At 32.4% G+C, this 20,945-nt stretch overlaps 1 protein-coding gene across 7 annotated transcripts in view; it reads left to right on the forward strand.

Moving 5' to 3' along the window:
• EPHA6 (EPH receptor A6) overlaps nucleotides 1-20,945 on the forward strand; it is an 881,667-nt gene that overhangs the window by 120,814 nt on the left and 739,908 nt on the right. The window contains exon 3 of one of the 7 annotated variants that reach the window (XM_076001084.1): nucleotides 281-400. The exons of the other annotated variants lie outside the window; for them this stretch is intronic. Coding sequence (XP_075857199.1) covers nucleotides 353-400 — 48 coding nt within the window. The 5' untranslated portion in view covers nucleotides 281-352. The remainder of the gene's footprint in view (nucleotides 1-280; nucleotides 401-20,945) is intronic. 7 annotated transcript variants of the gene reach the window in all.

The raw sequence follows: 20,945 nt of genomic DNA on the forward strand, positions 1-20,945 counted from the left end.
TTAGAAATTGCATATGCGTATGTGTAGTTAGAACTACACATCTAAGGATATTTCTAATCTAATTCACAAATGTGTATTTTCAAATATATCCTAATTTGATTTAATACAATATAATTATATTTAACTTGATGATATTATTAATTTGACATGGGAGGACTCATTAGTGAAAATGAATATTTAATGTCATACCATATAGCACCTACACTGTGCAAAGTTGCTAAAACAGTATGCAAAAAACCTCCTAAGGAAAATTTGATATAGCTTTCCTATGCTTTTCCAGACCCATTTTCAACACTGCTAAAAGGGGGGAAAATTCAAGAAGGCACTGAAGAGACCACCTCACCAGACCCTGATGTTACTTCTCCTCTGGATGTACATGCTGCAGCTCCATAGGAGCCAGGTTGGAAAAGTTTCTAGGAAAACAACATATTCATTTGTAACATATATTTTAAGTAGAAAGATTCTTTTCCTATGGCAATTTGTCTTTTTGGGCCCCAGAGTTAAATACATTAAAAAGTCCACATTTAGTCCACATTTTGAACTTAACATATATTTGTTGTTTTTTTAAAACTACCAGTAACAAACATTTGGCTTTTCAGAAATATATTTGAAATGTTAATGGTTTTAAAGCATGAAAATTAGCTAATTTAAAAAAGTTATGTGTCTGTTTTATATAAAGAAAAAAGAATATTAACTGTTATGAATCCATTATGATTATGAGGTTAAATTATAAAAATTTATATCAACATTTTAAAGCTCTTTTGTGTATAATATATAAATGATAGTAGGTAACTACTACAATTCTCTTTTTCTCTATACCTCAAGCTCAAAGAAATTTATAATATTGCTTTTGATTAAGTGAAAGTTTAACAGTAATAAGCATTCATATGTGCATTTCCTAACTCTGGGAGGACTCTAGAGATACAGACAAAGGGATTAGCAAAGAAACCTTAGAAGGTAATTTTTTTCTAAGACTAATCTCAAAACCTAAATTTCACAGTCACCCTGTTGTGAAATAGAGTGACCACCAGAACTTGTTAATATTAATCCTAACTGTAACTTTGTACCCATTGACCTATCTCTGACTATTCATTCTTTGTTCCCAACCTCTGATATTCACTATTCTACTTTCTACTTCCATAACATCAACTTTTTTAGATTCCACAAATGAGTGAGATCATGAAGTATTTGTCTTTCTGTACCTGGCTTATTTTACTAAACATTATGTCCTACAGGTTCATCCATGTGGCTACAAATAATAGGATTTCATTCTTTTTATGGCTGAATAATATTCCATTGTATATATGTATCATGTTTTCTTTATCCATTTATCTATTGCCTATTGTATTGTATATTTCAAAATAGCTAGAAGAGAGGATTTTTAATGTTCTCAATGTAAAGAAGTGATAAATGTATGAAGTGATGAATATGCTAAATACTCTGATTTTTACATGATGTATATATGTATCAAACCATCACACTATGGCCTATAAATATGTACGGTTATTATGTCAATTAAAACAAAAGAAACGAAAGCACAAAATTTAAAATAAAACTAAATTTCAGATTTTCTATATTTTTGAAAATGTTCTGAATCTCTATTCAGAATATTGAAATGCATTGTGATGAAGAAGGGTGATAGCCATTCTATAAAGAGAGGTTACACATAATGATTACAAGTATACCTAATGTATTTTAAAACATAAACAGTTAAGACTTTTAAAAGATATAATTGCCTAGCAGTAATCAGAATTTATAAACATGAAGAATGTAAAAAATAATTTAAACTTTGAATATAGGAATATAATTTGAAAACTAATAAATAAAGTTAATTTTCAAATACAAGATTTAAGAAAAGCAATAGGTAGTACTCCAGGCATGTGAAAGTCTATAATAATAGGTACATAAAAAATAGGAATTATCTTTGTATATATATTTTGCATAATTATTTTGCATATATATAAGAGCTAGTGATAAAATATTGTATTTCTATACCTCTAGTTAATGAAAGTGTGGTATTTCTAAACTTTAGGGCATTTCTAATTGTTTATAATTTTCATTGGTCATTTTTAACAGAAAAAATGTAAAAGTAATCTATACTCGACTTACAGCATTTGTCACATTGTTATTATATTACAATTATTGTTTCAAGGGTGTATGTTTTATTATTCTTTCCCTAGCATTGAGAGAATTCCTTGAGAGAAATGATCATACCTCAATACATGGTTTATATTATCTGTTTCCATAAGGCCTAATTAGTTGATTTTTGAAATATTACTTATAAAGTTTATAAATAGAGCTAAATATACAAAGCTAGGCATTAAAAATAAATACTTGGCAAAAAACTGTGCTTTATTTAACTTGTTTGAAAATAAGTCATTGTTTCCAGCAGTATATATTTATTAATTCAAAGGAATTCATGGGTCCATCTTCCTGGAAACTATGAAGCAATTTCAGCATATGTGGCTACTCTATTTTCTTAATGGCCTGAGACAATGCTGCCTTGGGCAGACCTAGATTAGTGGTCAAAATTGCTTTTTAAATTTTTGATAACTTTTATGTTGCATTGAAAAAACTCTCAGTGAGCCTAAACTGTCCAGTTATCAGAATTATCTAAACAGAAAGTAAATAATAATGTAAGATTCTTTGGTTTTTATAATGAATACATCTTTGACAAATTTGGCTGTTGTAGAGTATGGTATGGATTAGCAAAATTGAAAAAAAATAAGGCAGAAATATTTAAGGAAAATGAACCAATGAACAAAATTTTCTAATAGGTTGTAACAGAAGAAAACCAACATCATTAACCTGCTAATTAGTGAATAGTTTGAATTAATGAATTAAACATATTTTTTCAGTAAAGAAAAACTGGTCATAAATAGATCCACTTTATGATTAGTGACATGTGGAAATAAGGAATAGCACCTATATATAAAGCACCTATATATAAGCAAAGCACCTATATATAAAGGTTTTTTTATCTTCCTAGTGAATAAAGCAAATCTCCAGACAGGTTATAAAAAAGGATTATAGTTCGTTAGCAACAGTCTGAGGGAGAAGAGATAATTTAGTTCAACCCTCTCTCATTTTGTCTCATAATAGAGGCTATATATGTATCTATTTGTTTATATACATATGTATATGCTTGTATGTATGTATATATGCACATAGATAAATATATACATAGATAAATACCCATACATATGTGTATATACACATAATGGTATTAAAAATTATAAGTGAAAAGCTAGCAGACTATGTTATGCTGGGCGAGAGATTGTAAAAATTATCTGTGAAATGAAATTAAAGAAGATAATGAGGGAAGAATATTTAAGATTTTGGAAATTATTGAAATGTAAGAAACATAAATTATGCATTGTATGATATATATTATCTGATATCAATAGTGTTATTCTGATACATCACTAATTATATTATATCTGTCAGTCTATAAACATGCTATATTTATCCCTTTCCAGATACTATACATTTCTGTATAAGGTTTCTGGGAAAAGTATTGATATGTTGCCCCCATTACTTCTTTATGAAAGAGCTGTCTGTACTCACCATCTTCTCACAAAACCACTCCAGTTAGAGTTTTGTCTAATTACTTCACCAAAACAACTCAACTCAATATTACCTGTAACACTCACACTGTCAAGTTGAGAAAGCAATTTTTAACCTTCCTCTTGGTTTATCAGCAGCCCTTCTCATACATTATAGCTATCACTTTTTTGAAACAGTTGTATCACTTGGCTTTTATACATCACTTTATTTTATTTCTCCTTATGTTTTTCACTTCCTAGGCTGCTTTCTCTTCCAGGGATCAGAACTTTGACTCATATTATTAAATACTATTAATAGATATGATCAATATGGTCTGGTCTTACTCAGTTTTGAGGCTTTAAATGTTAATGAATCCTGAATTTCCAGTCTGATTTCTCCTCTTAATTCAGACTTGTACATCCAGAACTATACCTATTCAATTTGGATGTCTATCAGGCATCTTATCCAACATTTAAAACTGAATTCCTTATCCACCCTCTTATAAATTTTGTAAATCATTCTACAGATTTTACTGTTCTGTAAAGGGGAAATATTAGCATTCCAGTTACTCCAGAGAATAAACTGGAGTTATATGTGAAGTTATATTTGACTTATATTTTACTTTGGAGTTATATTTTTCTCAAATTGTATAATCAATGGAACAACAAATCTCTGTGGCTTTACCTTAAAAATAGATGCAGAATGCGATTGCCTTTTATCACCATTATTACGAACACTATGATCCATGATACCATCATCTTTTCCCTGGATTAATAAAATAGCCTCCTAGCTAAATTTTCTGATTCCATACTCACCACTGTGCCCAACAGTCCATTTTCCTGTATAGACCTGTTCTGTCCATTATGGTGCCCCAGAGCTGATGGGTTTCCTGAAATAAAGTACTCTTCAATCACCCTGTATTGTCTCAGTTGCACGGCCAGGCAGATTTAATGATCAGCTCACTAGTAGATGACCAAGGCTCTAATGAAGGTTGTATAAGCCATATATTGAAGTTTGCTAGGTTCTCAGCTTATTCAAATATGCAGCATATACTACTAACCCTAAAAAAATGAAATCATAGACCTGTGTTACTTTGGTAAGATCAGATCACTTAACAATTCCATGTTTAGTTTTCTAATCTGTAAAATAACTAAAATATCACCTACTGTTATAGAGTTTTTTTAGAGTTAAGAAAAACAGTAAGTTTAAAGCATTTAGTGTAGCATATTGTTATAATTATAGATTTATATATATATAAATGAAGATCATATATAAATCTATAATTATAAATAAAATTAGTAGATTAAAGTTGACAAATATATCTTAAAGGCTATAAAAAAGTGAAAGAGAACAAATATGCAACTTTCAAAATCATTATAGTTCTGGTATACAGGAAATATTATCAGATCCCAAAATACATGTGAAGAAGAGGAAATATGGCAAAACTATATGAAATCAGCATGTTCTTAGTAAAATTCATCATGGATTTTTTCCCTCATTTTTTAAAATAGACTTTATCTTTTAGAACAGTTTTAGGTTCACAGAAATATGGAACAGAAGGTGCAGAGATTTCCCATATACCCTCCCACATGCATAGCCTCCCCCGTTTCAACATTCTACATCGGAGTGGTGCATTTCTTACAACTGATGAACCTACATTGACACATCATTATCACTTAGTCTGGTAGTTCACATTAGGGTTCACTCTTGTTGTTGTACAGTCTATGGGTTCGGACAAATTTAAAATGCCACATGTCCACCATTATTCTATCATCCAGAGTATTTTTATTGCACTGAAAATTCTCTGTGCTCTTCCTATTCATCCCTTACCCCTGCTAATCCTTGGCAACCACTAGTCTTTTTACTGTACCATAGGTTTTCCTTTTCCAGAATGCTATATAGTTAGAATCACAGTATGTCGCCCCTTAAGATTGGCTTTTTTCACTTAGTTATGTGCCTCTGTGTTTTTTTCTGGTGCAATAGCTCATTTCTTTTTAGCATTGAAAATATTCCCTTGTCTGAATGTACCTGGGATTTTTTAATTGGAAATATGTACATGTTTTGAATATTTTCTCCAACCATTTTTGAATACGTATGAGGGTAGCAAAAATTGTTTTTCTGTTTACAGTCTGACAAAGTTTATCTTTGTATGACTTGTAAAATAGATACACTCATTGAAAAGTTGGACTGTTTCATAGATTATTTTCATGTACACTTTGTTTTGTGTATCCTATAAGTCATCAAAGAAACTTTCTATTATTGCTAATCAACTACCACATAAAGTTTTTTGTGACTACTCAAAGTATATTATGTGACAGTTCATGTCTGATCTTGGTGTGATTTTAGCTATTTTAAAATATATTTCAAGACTTAAAGATCAGTGTATTGTTTAAGCTGTAAGAAGATACCATGACAAATCTTATTGATATTACTATGTTTCTATGAAAGTTAGGAGAAGAAATGTTAAATATTCTTCTTGCATCAGTCTGTTCAAGAAAAAAAAGTTAAATATTTAAAATCAAATTCCATTTTGATAAAAAATAAATGAACACTTTTTTATGTTATTATATAAATGTAGTGGGAGGAAAATCTTAATATTTGATTAGTAATCTTCTCTTGGTCTTCAGAGATGCTTCGCTATACCACAAATTCAAGAAATTTATAGCAGATAAATGAAAATCTGTCCAGGTTACTATTTATTGAACCAAACTCCTATACCTAATTATTGAGGTTGTTTACTAAGTAATAATTAACAAGTATTGATGCACTAGAGAAATGGAGCAGTGTATAATAGATTAAAGGGCCCCAGAGAAAATGGCTTTCCTTAACTGAGGTTGTCTTCACCCAGCCTGCATTTCTTCCTTTAACTGTGTGCATTCTAAGTTCTCAGTGAGTGAGACATTTGGAAGACATGCCTTGGAGTCTTCTCCTATGCTGCCTACTATCGCCATGTAGGGTATTTAGGCATGTGCCCTATATCCTTTGTCATAATACTAAGTAAACCTAGTGTTAGATGAATCCTATTGTCTGTCATGCTTGATTGTTAAATGAAGCCCAAGAGCACTGCTTTGTAGGTGTATCCCAGGTCCAAGATAAATGAGAATCTGGTAAAGTTACTGATTGATAAATAGAGGAGGAATTTTAGATACTTTTTTACTTCTTTTGAATTTAATTCTAATACAGAATTAACTGAGATTATTAAAACAAAAATGACACAAAAGTAGCTACTTGTAGTAAAATGTACACAATGTATAGAAAGATAGTATAATGTATCTGTTGAGAAGATGGACTATGGATTCAAAACTCTACTCTATTATTTATTAGTTGTGTGATTTGGGGCACATAACCTAACCACTCTATGCCTCAGTTTCTTTATTTGTAAAGTTAGGAGAATAATAATGACTTCATGGGAATTTTTTTGAGAATTAAAAAGTGTATATAACACAGTTATATAATGTTATCTATTAGTACTTGAAATGAAGCCTCTATAATTAATGAAGATTATAAGCAAAAATATAGCTTTAATATAGATAACAATTTCAAATGACTAAAAAATATTCAAGAGAAGGAAAGAGGTATATGGGAAATTGATTTTATTCCTGAAATATTTGACTGAATTTGAATAAAATTTTAAATAATTTTATTTTCCTTCTCTAACTTCTATTTAGATGTCATTATTTTCACCTCTTTCTCCTCCACTTTTCTTCTGCTGCTTAAACATACTCACTCTGAGACATCTCATATACAGTTACTCTTATCTTAGAAGTTTAGATATTTATAAAATATTTCCTACAGTCCAGAACATTTTCTGAGGACCATCACAATAATACTAATTTTCTCCACAAATTCAATAGTCATAGCATTAAACCCTCTTGTGTCCTTCATTTTCCTTAAAATTTATTATTTCCATGCAATGTTTTCTAACTAACGAAGTTCTATTCAAGGAGATTTCAGTTTTAAAACATTCAGTGACTTATTATTTCAAGTTACTGTGTTTAGCAGACATTAAAGGTTCTTGGAAACCTGGTATGTGGCTACATTCCCAGCTTCATTTCCCTTCTCTCCCTATTAGCCTAATGTTCTAACCACAATGCCCATCTTAACATCCTGTGGGAATAATTTGTCATGTGCTTCTCTATACCTGTTAGAGATTCTCTCATTTTCTAGTTCTTGGTTTGGCCAGAACTACTCATGCCCTAGTTCAAATACTGATGCCATGCCTTCAGTACTGTGAAGCCCAGCACTTCTTAGGCTGAGTTAGTCCCTGTTGACCCTGGACCACCATAGCACCCCATACACAATACTGGTGTAACCTTCCTTGCTCTTGATGTAATGGGGTATTCTGACTCTTGGTCCCGTTCCTCATGAGATTGCAACTCTGTGAAGTCAGGACTGTGGCTTTTTTTCATCTGTAATATATTAGTTCATGGAAAAATGACTATGGTAATTGGTTTTTAAAATCGGAACAACTGAACAATGGAAGTTGAAGAGAAACAAATCATCATTATTCATGGGAAGTAATCTTCCAAAGATATTTTTACTCTTAATAACTAATTATTTTTCAACTCCTAAGCCTCCTGATTCTATAAAATTATTTTTGGAGTATTACTATTTCAGTGTATATGTCTAAGTTCAACTTTATCTACTTTTCATTACTTTATATATATGTATGTTATATACACATCATAATTCTCATTTTCATAGTCATGTGTTAATTTTATACCAGTATCTACTATGTCTAGCTAGATCTTCAGCATTAAACATTGAAATATTTTCTACTAGAATTAGTGATTTAAGAAAGGTATTGATAGCTAATTACAATTTTCTTTTAATTTAGCCCAGCTTTTTCTTTTATTCTTTTAGTGTTCCTTGTTTATGGAGTATATTTTAGTGTTGACTTCTTTGTTTTTTATTTTTACTTAGTGTAGGACTGATATTCAGTATTGGTATTGGCATTATGATAGTGAAAAAATATTATTCCTTAATTGTTTCACAATTTTAAATCCATTTGTGAGAAAAAAATAATTGAGAAATTATCTAGAAGAAAGCAAGTTTTCTTCAGCATGGTCAATAATGGCTGACAAATAGATACTAGTTCCATGACCTCTACTTTTTTAAAATCTAGCATTATGTTTTACCTATTACTTGATTTAATTCCTTGTTCTGACATACTATATCTCCTACTTGTGATATAAAGAAATCAAAATTTGTCTTTGTTAGTTTTGTTTTAGTTTTTGTATTTTAATGGAAATTTATTTGAAAAATCTATAGCATTTACAAAATACTTGGTATTAACTACTCATTTATTAATGCCTCACAGTAAAAAGGCATATAATTCTTTACTGAGAGGTTTCAAGTATTTAAGAGACAATCCTTGACAAAGATGCTTATCATACATATCCTATTAAGAATAAAATTCTATAAATCATCATTATAATAACCATCATAATTCTTATTTAAATTATGTTTGATTTGATGCTTTATCAAATATATTCACTTATGGAGATATAGCGTCCTTATGACAACCCTGTGAAGCTATATTATATATTCAATTGAACTGATATAAAGCTAAAGGTCAGATATTAATAAGTTTAAACAACTAATTTAAATTTACCCAAATGAATGTGTTAAAGCCAAGGATTAAATGTACCTTCTGCTTCATTTACAAAAACAGAAAACAGTAGACTATAAAGTATATTATAAGTGCAAAATGAGTATATTTCATATGTTTATAGCAATTGAGAAAAAGCTATCTCTATGACCTGGGGAAGTCATGAAAAGTAGCATGGTATCTAAAAAGGAAGAATGATAGGAGTCAAAGAGAAGAGTTGACTTATTGTTTCTCAGTAACCTAGGAAATGATGGTGTACTTGATTTGAGCAAAGAGCAGGGATGGTGAGTAGGCCTAATCCTGACAGTACAGTCAAGTTTCTTGGAAAATTTAATCCTTTCTCAACATCCAGGCTGGGTACACACATTCCCTTGTTGTACGTTGTACCAGGGAGAGACTGTCATTATTCAGCATTCCTCCCTACACCCATCCAGATAAGAAAGTGAGCTAGTTGTGGACTGAAACTTCTGTTGAATTGCCTGATAGCACTGTGTAACACAGTGCCGGGCACAGAGTAGGTATGTTTTCTAGACTTAATTTCTGATATGGTTTGGATGTGGTTTTACCCCACCAAAATTCATGTTGAAATTTAATTGCCAATGTAATGGTATGTTGAAGTGATGCAGCCTTGAAGAGGTATTTGGTTCATGGGGGTCCACCCTCATAAAGGAATTAATGCAGTTCTCATGGAACTGAGTTAGTCTTGCCAGAGGATGTTGTTAGAAAGGGGTTCGTCCCTCTTCATCTCTCTCTTCCATGTGTACTTGCTTGCCCTTCAGCTGTGACTCAGTATGAAAGCCATCACCAGACTCCCAAGCTTCTATAACTGTGAGCTAAATAAACTTTGGTACTTATAAATGACCCAGTCTCAGGTCCTCTGTTGTAGCAATAGAAAACAACCTATTGCCCAGTGTCAAGGAGAGTATTTCAATACAGGATTTTATAGATTTTCCATAGCCTATGTTTTTCCAGCATACTATGATTCTAAGTTAGGTTTCCCATGCTTTGTAGTGTAACACTCAAATATTCTATTTTTTTAACAAATGAGAAATTGTATATGGTAATTTAATTTAGTATTTATATTTTTAAACATAAAGATTACAAGCTTAAATTTCTAACTCTTAAATCACTGTCTATTGCAAAGTTATATTTGGAAATTCATTTAGCATTTATATATGTTATTGAAAATGACAAGTCAATTGCCAGAATTATATTTACTTCTAGTTTTAAAACCTGACATGCATGTTATCACCTCTACTTTTTCCAGTGAGAAACTTTTAAAACTGCTTTAAAAATTACATAAATAATACATGCCAGCAATAAAAATACTCAAATAATACCAAAATCCATGAAGTAAAATGTGGAACTTTTTGGCTCCATCCTTTCATAGAAGGAGAAACTTGGTATCTATGTTCCAAGTCCTTTTTAAGTAAAAATGGCCAATGCTAAGGTATAGCATTTATCTTGCTACACCTTTTTTAAAAAATAAAAATGGAACAATTCTACACATTTTATTACTATTTCTTTGATCTCACCTGACAATATATAATGGGCAGCCTTCCAAATGTCATATTTGACATTCCCTCTTTCTCTTACACCTCATATTCAAACCATTAGCAAAGCCTGTTAGATCAACCTTAAAATATATCTCCAATAATTACCTGTACTGCTGTTCTTCTAATCTTGGCTCTATCTCTTTTCACCTGTACTATTTAAGTAGCATCTTAGCTGGTATCCCTTCTTCACTTGCCTCGAGATAAAAACCAGAATGACCCACTTAAAATGTAAGCCAGACCTTGTTATTCCTCATGACAAAATCCAACAGTGGCTTGAAATCTTATTAAGAGTAAAAGTCAAAGTCCTCTCAAAAGCCTGTCGGAGCCTTAGTGATCTTACCTCCCCAACTATCTCTTTGAACTCATTTCTTACTGTTCCCAACCTTGCACACTTAGTTTTTGTCACACTGGCCTCTTGCTGTTCTCAGATATGCTGTGCTTGCTTCCAGCTTTTGTCCTTTGATCTCACTATTTCCTCTTTCTTTAATGCTCTAAATTCAGATTTTTTTTCTTGACTCCCACCTCAGTAAGGTTTAAGATATCACCACATCAGAGAAGTGCTCCCTAATTGTCTCATGTAAAAGAACACCTCCCTCATTCACTCACAGCTTCTTTGCCCTCACTGCACTATATTTTTCTCTATAGCACTTTCACCACTGATATTTCATAAGAATCTTTCTTTTATTTTCTTACTAAACAAGCTATCAATAAATAAAAGTTATGTGAAAGCAGGAATTTGTCTTCTATTTTCAATGATATGCACCCTACATCTTGAACACTGATTCTGAATATTCATGTATCAAATGAAACATTGATGATTTAACTGACTATTGAGCTCTGTTAACATCTATGCTATATTTTAAAATATGGATAAACCATAATTTATTTACCCATTTGCTTATTATAGATATTCATTTGTTTCTAATTTCTTACTATTAGAAATATTACCCAGTGAACATTCTTGTGATGTATTTCTGTAGAACATATTTCAAATAATAGAAATACCGTATCAAAGAGTATAAAAATTTTAAATTTTATATGTCCTAACAAGGGTCCCTTCAGAAAGACAGATCATATATATCTTTATAGTACTGAGTGTTTTTATCCATGGGCATGTTATATCTCTTACATTTATTCAGGTTTCCATGTATTTTAATATTAATTTTATTTATATATGTGAATAGACTTGATATTCATTTATGCTGTTTATGGCTTTTAAATGTCTATGCAAGGAATATATATGTTATTCAATAATGTATATCTTCCAAGGAAGACGAAGGGAACAGTTTTTGGCATGTGAATAATTTCCACTAAACTTGTAGAAGTTAAGTTTGTTTCTATTCAATACTTGTACCACTACTTCTAGTGTTTTCTTAATTCAGTTTTGGTAAATTTAAAAATTAATGGCAAAAAGGAATATATGATCTTTAAAAAAAATACTGTGCTTATGCATTTGCCGTAGCAGGCAGAAATTAAAAATTAAGGGTCCAAGTTGGTACTTTTTATTGAATAATCTTTATTTTAACTTTCACAGATGAAATTCCATGTTTTAAAAAACATATATAATGAACAAAAACTCATTATCTATGTCAGTAAGTCTAATATTTTCCACTTTCTCACACATTATGCTAATGAGTTTTCAGATGAATGCATTTTAATTAAAAACAGTTGTCAGTTGAAAAGAATTACTCAAAAGTAGGAGCAAATACAAAACTGTGGTTTGTGTGATATGAAAAATGCTTTGAAGAAATCAGCTGAGAAATCATTTGTTGGTAGCTCTGAGGGATAAAATGTTTAAAATGCATCCTTTCTGGTAGTTACGTGAATTTATATTCAGTACGAAATGGAGTAAACATGAGCACTGCATTCCTGAGCAAATGCTTCAGCAGGTCAGTGTCAAAAGGTGGCTAAATTGAAAAGTGTTCCATAGTGTAAAATGAACATGAGAAGAAATTTTAGAGCATCATTCAATAAGTAAGAATCTCTTCAAAGTATCTTCCTAAGCCTTCTAAAGAAGTAACAATCCACACACGTAGAGAGGTAGCTTAGAGATTGGTAATTAGAAGAAACTCCCTTCACATTCTCCTCTCTTCTGGAAGGTTATTGAGAAATCACTAGTAAGGGCCACATAGGTGATATTAACTCATCCTGCTGAGTGAATTAGAAAGGCTAAGTGTACCCAGACAGCTATGACCATTGAACTGACTAAGCTACTGCTAACCCAGCGGAATTCAAATGGAAACAAATAGCACACTTACCCTAAAGCTGGAATACAACTGTCAGGTTTTCAAGGTTATAGGAGGAAAACTGGTGGACTCAGTGGCATTTTCATGCTTTCTAATTAAAGGTTATAACTTTGGAGTAAAAAGAAGATATGGGAATTAAACAGCATGTTACAGAGCTTAAAATTCCAGGAAGAGACTCTAGTCAAGCTAGAAGAGACATTTTACAAAGGCCTGGATGCATTTATTTGGCAGGAGAGTTATCCCTTTGATTGGGAAGACATTAAAATAAAATTTAATACAAAGAGAGAAAAAGTTTTCCAGATACACAACCCTTAGTACAGGAGAGAAAAAAGTTATGGAAAATCTGAATCACAGTAATGAAGAATTTAAAAATTGGATGAAGTAAAATACTTATGGACTTAACTGTAAGTATATCGAACAGAGCAAGAATAATGTGTTGAATGATTTGGAAGCTTTTAAAAATAAATGAATATTAATAAGGAGGCATTGAAGGGGATTTGTATAACAGTAATTCAATAGCATTGATAGGTCAAAACGTAAGATCCAGAAGGAAGAGAAACCTATGAAGTTGCAGAGTATTGGAAAAATAAAAAAAAGGGAAAATAATAAGTGTTGACAATGTTGAATGGATGAAGATATTACATATTAGAATCATTGTCAACATCTAGAATTATCACACCTCTGAAATAAAGCTGTGGGCTTGAAGACCAGACAACCAAGCTTATTAGAATTGTGTGCAAAGTAAAAGTAAATAATCTGAGTGTGATTCTCATGTGCTGTGCTTTGAGGATGTACATGAGTGTTTATACATGAATTTTTATACATGAGTGTTTGTACATGAATCTACAAAGAGATTCTCAATTTGATTTGAAAAATCTGAACCAAATAAAGTTACAAAATGAGGCCTCTATCATCTGGAAACCTTTTTACATATGCAGAAATATACTTTACTTACTTTTCATAAAGCTTTCCTATTCCACAACGTAGAGAATCTGTAACTGGGATTGTATCAGAGACTCAAAGAATCTTGTAACTGAAAAGTATAAGTTATTAATTTCAATCAGCTGTTAATTCCTGTCAACATAGCCCTGATTGGTGTTGTGAAAATAATAGAATCCTTAGAAGAAGATAACCAAGTCACATTGGAATTCTCAGTGATTAAGAAAAGAAGGGGGCAAGAAAAAGTAGTAATTTAGTTCTCTTAATTTTTATTTAACCTGAGTAGAGAGATAACCTAATGACCCAAATGCATGAGAGCCCCCCTAAACTGAACTGGTAAACCACAAAAATGTAGAGGAAATACATACGTTAAAAAGGCTGTTTATCAGTTTGGAGTTGAATGCAGTGCTGAGGGCTTTAGATATAAGTAAGAGAATGCAGGCATAAAAAAATGATAAGAACAATTTACAGTTTTAGTTACTCTCAGTAATCTATTCTTTCATAAGCTAAATTTCCACTTAGCTCTCGTCATTTTTATAATCACACTATATAACACATTTTTCAGATTTATTTTCAGATGCCAACTAGTCCTCCCACTCATAACCCACTTCCCATCTCATGTTTCTTAATTCACATTTCTAAAATGGAATATCTGAATGACTGATTGGTTGTCTTTTTGTGGTTGAGTTGGCAAAATACTTATATATTCTGGATCCAACTTAATGGTTCCTGACCATTATGTTTGGGGCCTACCCCCCTTCACAGACATGGATGAATTTCCGCTAGTTTAGGAGCAATTATTTTCAATATATAATGCATATTAGATATTATGCTATAAATCTTGCCTGTGTTATGTCATTAAATGATTGGAATTATCTATGAAAATAGGTACTATTATTTTTATTTTATTGACTAAAATTGATTAAAATAAATCTTCCAGCTCACATAGTTTGTAAATTATGGAGTTAGAATTTGAAAACAAGCCTGCATAGGTCCAAACTCTAAATTTAAGAAGAATTATAAGCCTTTAAGCCCTGAGTTTCTTGTATCTGTGTTTACTTCAATATGGACAAACTTCATGTGCTGTAAGGCAGAAAAAAGTCAATAAACAAACACTTGAGAATAGGAGTGAATATCCTAACAGCATTTGAGTTAAGGAATTCATCCTTTCCTGGGACTAATTCTACGTCTTCTTTTCCTAAGGTAACTATGGAATCAATCAGTTCTCCCTTTATACTTAAGATTGTTCAATTTTCAACTGGTCAATTTAAAATAATACAGACATGATGCATAAGAGGGAAAGGGACAAATATTGATAAAATGTTATTAATAAAGATACAATTCACATAGTATAAAAATCACCCCTTTAAAATATACAATTCAATAAGTTTAGTATAGTCACAGAGTTGTGCAACCAACAACACAAAGTTTAGAGCATTTATATCACCCCAAAGAAACTCTGCACCCATTAACAGTCACTCCTTTCTCCTACTCTAAGCCCTAGGCAAACACTAATTTACTTTCTGTTTTTATAGATTTGCTCATTCTTAGCATTTTGTATAAATAGAATGATACAATATATGTGGTCTTTTGTGGCTGGCATAATGTTTTCAAGATTCATCCATGTTGCAGTGTGATTCCTTCTTATTCCTTTAGCATTCCTTTTTATTCCAAAATGCTATTCAATTTTATGGATATAACACATTTTATTCATCCATTCATCAGTTGATGGACATTTGTTGTGTTTTTTGTTTTTTTTTTTTCAATTTTGGCTAGTATGAATAGTGCTGCTGTGAACTTTAATATACAGATTTTTGTGTGGAAGTATGTTTTAAATTCTCTTGAGTATATACAGAGGAATGGAGTACTGTATCATTTGGTAGCTTTATGTTTAACATTTTAAAAAATTTCCAAACTATGTTTTTAGATGGCTATGCCACTTTACATTCTGGCTAGTGATGTGTGAGGGTTCCAATGACTCTATTATTTTGTTTACAATCATCCTAGGGGATGTGGAGTAGTTTCATATTTTGGTTTTGATTTGTGTTTCCCTAATGGCTGATGATATTGAGAGATTTTCATATGCTTATTGACCATTTATCTCTTTTCTGTGGAGAAATGTCTATTCAAATCCTTTGCCCATTTTTTAATTGGGTTATTTGTCTTTTTGTGGTCTAGTTGGCAGAATACTTATATATTCTGGATTCAACTCCCTTATCAATTATAGGATTTTCAAATAGTTTCTCCCATTCTGTGGGTTGTTATTTTCTTCATGATATCATTTGAAGCACAAAAGTTTTTAATTTTGAAGTATAATTATTTTTTCTTTTGTAGTTTGTTCTTTTTGATGTCCTATCTAATAAACCATTGACTAATCCAAAGTGACAAAGATTCACTCCTGTATTTTCTTTTAAGATGTTTATAGTCTTAGTATTTACATTTGTCTGTGCATCATTTTGCATTGATTTTGTGTGTTGTGTAAGAAAATGGTCTGATTTCATTCTTTTGCCTGTGGATATCCAGTTGTTCTGCATGTTTTTTCTCAGTAATAAATACATTACTCATGAAACAGAAAAATAAACAAAAAATGGCAAAAACACTGCCTTGAGGAGATTAGAGAAGCTTTACTTAATATGTAGAATTTGAAAGTTTCCTGAAGTATGACCAGAATTTGGATGGGAAGAGAAAAATATTAAGGTAAGAGAATTATAGGTATAGGTTGAAATGAGAAAGTAGCAAAAAGGTTAAAATAACTATTTCATTTTGGCTATAACATATCTTGCAGAAAACCTGGAACCTAACCATAAATGGACCCTGAGAAAATGATACAAATACAAATAATATGTTTTGGAACTGCCTCAGGAGTTTTGGAACCCTGGCAGGGTGGTTAACTCACAAGAATCGTGAATCAATTCTCTAGACCCCTTTGGTGAAGGACTATTTTGAAGTGTATGTTTATTCCTCTAGGAGATTTAGCATGCTCTTTAGTTTATGAGTAGTATAGAAAGTGGTCTAGACTAATTATTTTTGATTTCGGAGCTGACAGCCTTTGATGGTCTTAAAATTCTTCATGTTTGTACGTCCCCCAGTATCCTAATTAGTTCCCATCTATTTCATTTCTGGGAACATAATGATTTATTAGCCAGTGCCATAGATCCCTGTGCATCAGTGCCTCCTGGTTGCTGTTCAAGTTTGTTTACCCATTTTGACATTTATGGCAATTATACCCACTTTCCGTCTTATATGTGACGTGTTGTCATCTGGCCTCTGCTATTCTAAAATCACATTATTCCTATTGAAACTAGGGAACCAGTTTAATAAGCAGATCTTCACCCCAACCTTTAAATATGCTATACAAAGGAAAACTGAGTTTTCAAGATGGGGATGTTCTTATTAGCACACTTCTCTTTTGCTTTAGGGAAGAGTTTGTATTTAGGGACATCATAAGAACATAGTTTGTGGATTCTCTAGTGTAATTAATAAATCCATTCTAACAGACTCACCTCTTTGAATCTTTTCACCACTACATCAGACTTTGTACAGGAACTTTTACCTCTTTTTTTTTAAGTCATTATTTTCACTCAATACTTGCAAGCATTCTAATAGCATATCATGACTGGTTCCAGCTGCCATTAAATTATGAGCTCATAAGTGAACTTGTATCAGTCAACTCTCTTTTATCTGGCTTTATATTCTTCCTTTGCCCAACAGTCTCAGGATTCATTTCCAAGCATGATTTTACAGTTCTTGCTTGTACATGTTAGCCAGACCTTGCAGTTCTTTTGATAAAATAATCTCTCCCCTCCTCTTAATGAAAGGAGAGTACTTTTATAGGTGGGTTCCACTGAGAATCAACCCTAGTGGTTGGCCTATAAATCTTAATAAGGGAGGGAAGGGAGAACTTGAAGAGTACAGGATTCATCTTGCAAGACTTTGCCTGAAGTGAGGCCACTGAATGTACCCTAGGCAAAGGGAGGCTGCTGCCCTCTAGCAGGAGTGAGTGAGCCACCATTGCAAGTCTATAGGCTTTAGCAAAATCTGGGATTCAAGTGCTCAAGTATGTCCATCGTCTGTTTCCATTCCATAACTTAGAACCTTTCCTATCCATCCTTACCTTAATGTAAGAGATAACAATTAGAGTATGAATTCATCCTTATCTGTAGTTTGGTTCCTTGCACAGTCAGGTTCTGATCTTGGTTTGCATACCTATTTGCCTTTTGGCTACAGGAGACTAGTATCTCTAAAAATACTATCATACATATCTCATATTTCACACCATGGCCTGAGTTGGAGGTTGGCTGAATTGAGTGTCGTTTTTCTCCCTTTAGTGCACTGATGACACTTAACAGTAAGCACTCTCCTTATAATTACCTTCAATAATAAAGAGTAACTCCCTCCAATCATAGATATAACATAAACCAGTACAGCCCTTCTACCTATACATGTAACAGTGTTAGCAATTGAGGTACACCAAAATGCCAAGTATTATCACTATTTCACTTACCACCAGGAGTCGAGTTCTTGTTGCCATTTGGCTAGTGAGTTATATAGGCACTGGGGTAGTTGCTTCCTAGAATCATTTTCATACTAAGTGTCTTTAGTTACAGTTCCCCCATAAACTGATGCTGAGATAAGAATTTGGGTGCAGGTAGTTTATTTGGGAGATGCGGGGAGCGTGGGTTGGGGAGGGGAGTTGATACAGAAAAAAGATGGCAGCAGTAAAGGGTGTTTTAGTAAGCTACTAATACCATAGATAAGTGAAGCTTAATCCCACCAGGATATTTGGGGAAGTGGTAGATGCATGTCTCATACACTAAATTTCATGAGGTTATTTGTTGAGGGCTTTACCTCTAGAGGTATTAATTCCTCATTAATCCCTCAGCACATCTGGTATGTACACAGAGAAGCCTTCTGTACTTTTGAAGAAGTAAAAAAGGTAGACTTCACATAAAAAGTTGGTGTTAGAGCATCTGAAAGTTTGGAGTAAATGGGCAAAGCCCTGACAGTACCTGCCACAGAGAAGTGAACTTAAAGTTAATTGATGTTAGACCATGGAGAGTATTCAGTGCCATTCAAGGAAGTGTGTAGACCTGATTTTCTCTAAAGCAAGAATTTAACATGATAAGAATTATGCTTTAGGAAAGTTACAGTGAAGTAGTGTATAGGAAAGATTGAAGAACAGAGACTGAATTAGGGAATATAATGGAGAGGTATAATAATGGTGACCTTCATTCTATTTCCAGTTCTTCTCCCAGTCCTAAAAACATTTTGGAATGTTTCACTAGATAACATTCTGAGTCCACTCCAGCAATAGAATTTCAGACAAAGAAGGAGATTCCATCCTCAGAAGAATTAATAACTTAAAATGCAGGTGAATATTCTCAAGGTTACTTCTCTCTGTTAAACTGGAAAGAGTCACAGAAAATGTTCACCCTATCTTTTAAAGTTAAATATGTTGTTGTAGGTGAAACAAATTAGCCTCATTCGGGCAGAAATAGCCTTAGGTGGAGAGAGGCAACATTGTCCTTGACGGCATTTACTAATTTACTGTACTTGTTCATTCACCTCTATGTGCCCTTTGAATCCCATTTAGTAATTCATCATTCTCGATAGTGGTTTGCCAAAGACAAATGAACAGAAATTAGATGAGTAAGAGAAAAACAAATGAAAAAGAAAGAAGCACTAAGAAGCACTTTTCTGAATAATCTGAATAAACAGAAGAGTTTTCATATATTGAACAGTAATCTAGTAATAGCTGCATTAATTTGTCATTTTCATATAAAACACCAATAGGCAAATTTAGATTAGGCAACTCAAGTCTCCATTCCGCCATGCACAAACATTAATGCTCTCCAAATCCTTAGCCACAACCAATTCTTTCAATGACTTATACGCAAAATCCCTCTTCTTTCCAACTTTCTCATGTGGGGGACTTTGTTACTGGGTTAACTGTGAATAGGCTTTCTTTTTCATTTAATATTTTGGAGGAATTCTCTACCACTATTGACATTTTATTGTAACAAGATCCAATGAGAAGATTTCTGTTGGGTGTGGCACGTTGCCATCCATGCTTCAGTCTTTTTCTTTCTACAGTGGAGACAACTTAAGTCCATTCCCAGAAAAGTCATCATCTATTGTGTAGCAGAGTTCTTTCTGTTGTCTACTGCTCCTTAAACAAAAGTGAACAGATATGTCAAAACACAAAGTAGTGGGAAAAAATACTGTGGTTTAAGCTGTGATCTCCGCTAGATATATAAAGTGGATAACAACATCTATGGCAATCACTATTTACAAAGCACTAGCTTTGGGTAAAATAATAGCATCGTATCCCTAGGAGATTACAAAACTATTCCCCAATTTTCTCAGATTAAAAAGAAGCTCACTCTTTTCATGTGGCTTTATCCCAGATCTCCAAACCTCTAGGATGGCTTATTCATGTATAGGGAGTAAGATCCAGTTAGTCTTGCCACTTTCTGGAAAAGAGGTGGCCCCTGATGCTGGAAAACCCAGTCATGGCTGCCTCTTGAAGTTGATTGCTTATTTCAATACCAGATTATCATGAGTGGTATATGCAAGTCTTCTCTTGGCTTTATTTATTCAAGATTATTTCCTACTCACATTCCTCTTATTTTACCATAGACAACTGATATATTGTGTTTGCACTGGAAATCTTTAATTAGCACATGTTCTTAGACAATGTGAATTGTTTTGTAAATATGTTATTTTGACTTTTATAAATGACTTTACAGTAGTTATCATTTTTATCCTTGCTATTTTTTCATCATTCCTGCATTTTAAAATCTGTTTTTGTTGCTAGGAGTGCATTCACTCTTTTAGCACTAAGTAATGCACATGTTTTGCTGTTTGGTTCCACTATATTTTATATTATTTTTAAAAAGTATTTTAATTATTCTGAAAACATAATGATTGTATATATTTATAGGGTGCATGTGATGTTTTGATACAAGCATACAATGTGGATTAATCAAATCAGGGTAATTGGGGTATTCATCATGTCAGACATTTATCATTTCTTTGTATTAGGGA

The sequence above is a fragment of the Microcebus murinus genome, chromosome 1 (assembly GCF_040939455.1).
Source record: "Microcebus murinus isolate Inina chromosome 1, M.murinus_Inina_mat1.0, whole genome shotgun sequence".
Classification (NCBI taxonomy): Eukaryota; Metazoa; Chordata; class Mammalia; order Primates; family Cheirogaleidae; genus Microcebus; species Microcebus murinus.